At 36.6% G+C, this 6,000-nt stretch overlaps 1 protein-coding gene across 1 annotated transcript in view; it reads right to left on the bottom strand.

Moving 5' to 3' along the window:
* Positions 1–3,865: 3,865 nt before the first annotated feature.
* Positions 3,866–6,000, bottom strand: part of LOC121309210 (protein naked cuticle homolog 2-like) — a gene marked incomplete at its 5' end in the record, with an annotated part of 68,566 nt that continues 66,431 nt past the window's right edge. Inside the window, one exon of the mRNA XM_041242122.1 lies at positions 3,866–5,408. Within this exon, the coding sequence (XP_041098056.1) occupies positions 4,822–5,408 (587 nt within the window). The remainder of the gene's footprint in view (positions 5,409–6,000) is intronic.

Genomic DNA, 6,000 nt, shown 5'->3' with positions numbered 1-6,000 from the left:
CACAGCAATTCACTGAAAACTTTTTCTCTATCTAAAAATACAGAAGTACCTGAAATAGTTGGATATCTTTAGAAAACAGCAGTGTGATATCACATGCTATTTTCACGTGGAAGTTGTTTTTGTTACTAAACTTCTGAGCCCATCACAAGAGCTTTGCTAATTTCCACAGAAAAACACTTTCTCCATCTGGGTGCCTGGGCAATGTTTACTTAAAGAACAAACTAGTAGATTCAGCTGACATTTTGTAGGTATTTCATGTAAAATGTTAGCATATTTTGTTTTTGTCAAAATGTAGCAATTAAACATAAAACAGTATCATATATATATATATATATATATAATATATATATATATATATATATATATATATATATACATACACACACACACACACACACACACACACACTAAACACCATCTGCAAGACTCACTGCAGCTCATGACAGACATATATATATATATATGTACAGTGCTGAGAAAAAGTTTGTGAACCCCTTAGGATTTTGACATATTTCTTATATTTCAAACCTATAATATTAATCTTAATCTAAGCCCTAATAATAGATAATCTGATTAAACAAATAAAAACATGCTACTTTTTCAACATTTATTTATCCACAAATGATCCAACATTCAATATCCATGTGTGAAACAATATGTGAACCTTTAGATTCAGTAACTGGTGGCACCCCCTTGAGCAGCAATGATTTCAACTAAGCGTTTCCTGTAACTGTTGGTCAGTCTGTCACATCATGTTTTTAGGAATTTTTTCCCAGTCTTCCTTACAGAACTGCTTCAACTCGGTGAAATTTGAGGGCTTCCTTGCATGGACAGCTCGCTTCAGGTCCTGCCACAGCATTTTGATGGGGTTTAGGTCCGGACTTTGACTAGGCCATTCTAAAACATGGAGTTTATTCTTCTGCAGCCATTATTATGTAGATCTGCTTGTATGTTTAGCATCATTGTCTTGCTGCATGACCCACTTTCAGCTCAGCTTCAGTTCACGGATGGACGGCCTGACATTCTCCTCTAGAATCTTCTGATACAATGCAGAATTCATGGTTGTGTCAATGATGGCAAGCTGTCCAGGTCCTGAGGCAGCAAACCAGCCCCAAACCATCACACTCCCACCACTATGCTTGATGGTTGGGATGAGGTTCTTCTGTTCGAACACAGTGTTTGGTTTTCGCTAAACAATGTTTCTCATTGAGACCAAAAAGTTCTACCTTTGACTCATCTGTCCAGAGAACATTGTTCCAGAAGTCTTGTGGGTCATCTATGTGCTCTCTGGCAAACAGCGGGCAGCAATGTTCTTTTTAGAGAGCAGTGGTTTCCTCCTGGCTATCCTTCCATGAACATCATTTTTCTTCAGCCTTTTTCTGATAGTTGAGTCATGAACACTCACATTAGCCAAGGCGAGCGTGGCCTGCAGATTCTTGGATGTTACTCTGGGGTTCTGTCTGACTTCCTTGATGATTTTCCAGTTTGTTCTTGAAGAGATTTTGGTAGGACAACTGCTCCTGGGTAGAGTGACTGTGGTCTTGAACTTTCTCCATTTGTAGATCTGTCTGACGGTGCATTGGTGGAGCCCCAAATCCTTAGAAATGGTTTTGTAACCCTTTCTAGACTGATGAGCATTTGATCTTGGCATGACGTGTCTCCACACACCTGAATGGTGAAGACCAAACACACAAAGTTTCTGATCTTTATATAGGGTGGGGCCTCCCAAACTCACCCCTGAAGATCTAACTAATCACTGTTTGTGTAATTCATACATCATTTTGTTTCAAAAGATATGGCATTGGTTAATATAAACCCTATGGTAAAGCATAGGTAAACACTGAAAAGCTCAAGGGGGTATGTTAAAGTATGTTAAATTATACTAAATGCACAGCATAACCATGGCCATGGGAAAACTGCAAATTACCCTGGTAAAATCTTATAGGGAACTGATAAAAAGAAAAGGGATACTGTGATACAAAAAGAAAGATAAGTCACTTTCCTACCAATCTATGCACTGATCTCCATAGCTGTTATTGACGAGTTTTGGTCTTGTATTGTCTCGGTTGGTATTGATGACTATTCAATCTATATACTTGAAAACAAGTTTTGTCTAAAACAACATTTTAATTTACTGTACACTTACAAAATAATTGTTATATTGGCTGTGACCACAGGGAGCCGGGCCTCACTAAAGAAGACAAAAGGATAAAGTACACAGCATTGACTCACCTAGACTAAAGCATGGAAGTGTCAAAACAAGGCATGGCTTATAATTCAGATTTTTAAAACGGATTGTTGACCAAAGTATTTTACTTATAGAATTAAAAACAAAAAGGTTAGTTACTCAAAAGTTCAAAATAGAAAAGATTAGAGGGTTAATAATAAAAACATAATGTGTAGCATATTTAGATATGGGTTATAATAGTGGTACTTTGTGTAAAAGTTTATTTGTATTAACTTGGATCACATCAACATGTAAACTGAAGGTGAAACAAATCTGCCAATTTAAAATTTCAAATGTTTCACATGTGATGGCTTTCTTGGTAATGACTAACTTTCAACCTCCTGTTTCATGTGTTTTTATATGGACTGAATTCAGAAGAACCAGTGATATTTTTATTTCCCTTATTTTCAGTCTGATATTTTATTACCAGTTGTTGACAAAATGTTTGTTTATGCTGTAAAATGTTATCTAAAAGTAAGTAAGTTCCATTTTCTCAAGATATTGCTCTCCATCAGGATATGGAACAATAATGGTCCGGAAGCAGTATTACCACTTATCTTTTGTAACATGCAATGCAAAGGTGAATTCATGTTTTACAGTGGAATAGTTCTGTAAACAGGCAGGTGAATATCCCTGGAAACAGGAATACAGTGTAGGTGGTCATTCGACGGTATCTATGTAAAACATGGTATGAGCATTCCTTGGCATACTCTTTAGCCATTCATAAGAACATAAGAAAGTTTATAAATGAGAGGAGGCCATTCGGCCTATCTTGCTCGTTTGGTTTTTAGCAGCTTATTGATCCCACAATCTCATCAAGCTTACTTTACTGGGGAGTTGGTTCTAGACCCTCAGGATTATCTGTCCTTGGGTCAACATTGTCAATACCTTGCAGAATTTTGAATGCTTGAATCAGATCACAGAGTAGTCTTCTTTGATCAAGAATAGATTCAATTCTTTTAGCTTGTTTGCATATGACATACCTTTTAAACTAGGAATAATTCTGGTCGCTGCTCTTTGCACTCTTTCTAGAGCAGCAATGTCCGGTTTTTGTAGGGAGATGACCAGAACTGAACACAGTATTCTAGATGAGGTGTTACTAATGCATTGTAATGTTTTAACGTTACTTCCCTTGATTTAACTTCAACCTATTCGCTATATATCCGAGCATCTTGTTGGCCTTTTTTATAGCTTCCCCACATTGACTGGATGAAGACATTTCTGAGTCAACATAAACTCCTAGGTCTTTTTCATATTTATAATGCACATTTGTATTGCCTGCGTGCAGTACCTTACACTTTTCTCTAATAAATGTAATTTGCCATGTGTCTGCCCAGTTCTGAATGCTGTCTAGATCATTTTGAATGACCTTTGCTGCTGCAACAGTGTTTGCCACTCCTCCTATTTTTGTGTCATTTGCAAATTTAACAAGTTTGCTTACTATACCAGAATCTAAGTCATTAATGTAGATTAGGAATAGCAGAGGACCTAATACTGATCAATGTGCTGTGGTGTTTATTCTCTTAAGTGTTTATGACAGTAATCAATTTTGTCTTCAAATACTGTGTAACAGTATACTGTCAAGTCACTTTCTATACCTTATGTATTAAAGTCAGATGTGCAGTATTAAAAAAAAAATGTATCTCTGTTTTATTTATTTAAAAAATAAATCATGCTTTTGTGAATCTCAATACATTTTCGTGATATATTGACTTTAACCCTACTTATTTTTACAAGGCCAGTGCACCAGATGTACATTAAAAATACATACTTACAAAATTAATAGGCAAAGGCATATCCGTGCATTCATAAATGAATAAATAATAATAATAATAACAATAACAAAACATGGTTATACAAGATACATTCAAACTTTAAAGTAACACATGCATGGGTTTTTCTACTGTTATTAAATACTTTACATAGATCTATACTTAAATAGGACCACAATTTAAGGGATTCAGTTGAAAACGATGAGGTTGTAAAAGAGGACAGGTACATTATAAGAATGTTACAAGGCAGTATTGTTTCGCTTTCAAAGAACGAAATTCCAAGAATTTAACAAAGCACTACATTTTTAATATTAGAATATATGTTTTATTACATTATATTATATATATATATATATATATATATATATATATATATATATATATATATATATAAGATGGGTTTTCGCAAATTAGAAAGGGCAGTGGTGTTCTGAAGGTTTCCAAATACAAGGAGACAGTCAACAGTCCACAACAGGCTTGTGTTTATAAAGCAGCCTTTGCAGTGTAGCTTAGGAACTGCATATTACACCTGAGGTCCAACGATGAGCAGAAACAGTAACTGTTGTCAATTAAAAAAAAAAAAAAAAAAAAGTTTCCACATGTAATATCCTTCTTAAAAAAAAAAAAAAAAAAAAAAAAATGTTCACGCTGAATAAACACAATAGCACCATTTTCTGTATGTTGTGAACTGTACTGGTAGGTATGCTACGTAACACAAAGAGACTTTTGAATATCCAACAATGTTCACCTGCAGGTAATATAAGTGAAATACTGGGTGTAACAAACATCCATTTGGTAAAATTTCCCAACAGAGGGTGCCGGTCATGACTGGTGGTAGTGGTGGTAGTGGTGATGATGGTGGTGTTCATGGTGATGATGATGCTCATGTCTTTGTACAACTGGCATAACATAGCCCTCGTTGGTAAGGACCGGTGGTAAATCCCTCTTCAACTCATGCTCCGTCACTGTAGGTTGGGAGTGAGAAGTCTTCAGTGGCGAGTGGGCATCTCTGGCTTTCTGCCTGTACTTCTTGTGGCCGTGCTGCTGCTGCTGTTGTTGTGGCTGGAGGTGATAGACATCTTGCCCAGCCAGTCCTGCCTGTGAGGCCCTGTGTGGCATGTAGTAGTTGTGACCTTTACTCAACTTGCCCCCATTATTTACACCAGGCACTCCAGGGCCTTTCGACATCCCTTTAGGAGACTTTACAAACTGCTTTTCCTGGCCTTTCCCCCTCTGCAGCACATCCAAGCCCCTGCCCAGGGGCTCCCCAGCATGCAGTAAGTAGTCTGACAGTAACTGGGACCGCCGATGGTGGATGTTGTGCGCTTCAGACTCCTGTGAACGGGACCTGTTCTGAGAGTGGGAACTCTTCCCATGATGCTCCTGTCTAGGTTGTGAAGGTGGCGACCCTAAATAAAAAAGTATATGTAAGGGTTTCCTTGACAACATAAATATATTTAAGGCCGTAATACCCAAGCTGTATAAAAGACTGAGGAAACATTATTTTGAATAATACCTATTCCTTTCAAAAGACAAAGACAAAACTTAAACTGACAGCATATTGTATCCATTAATGTGCATTAACACAGATATTAGTCACTGCATCTTTTAATTGTTTCAAAAGCAAAAAGGGTCAGTAAAATGTGTTCACTTTGTAACTATCTACTATTCTTATAAGATTTAAATAGCTTTACTTCTATATTCTGACGATTACAAATTTAGAAAAAATGAAACGAACACTGGCGATTACTAAATGCTGCTTGACGCTGTTTTTCAGAAAAGTAAATTGAGCATACAAGGCTACATGTTTGGCCAAAGTTCAGCATTCTTGTGTACCATTTTGGACTTGGACTGTCTCCCTGAGGTTTATACAGACTTTATTGGTCTTGTCAGGGGAACGAATCCAACTTTACATTTATCAAGGGTGTTTGATTGCATTCAGACGTGTTGGCAAAGCACTAAACATTTGTTTTATTTCTTTATTTACTTGAACTACAGTAT

The sequence above is a fragment of the Polyodon spathula genome, chromosome 3 (assembly GCF_017654505.1).
Source record: "Polyodon spathula isolate WHYD16114869_AA chromosome 3, ASM1765450v1, whole genome shotgun sequence".
In the NCBI taxonomy this organism is placed as follows: Eukaryota; Metazoa; Chordata; class Actinopteri; order Acipenseriformes; family Polyodontidae; genus Polyodon; species Polyodon spathula.
This window is presented reverse-complemented; position numbering and strand designations above follow the sequence as displayed.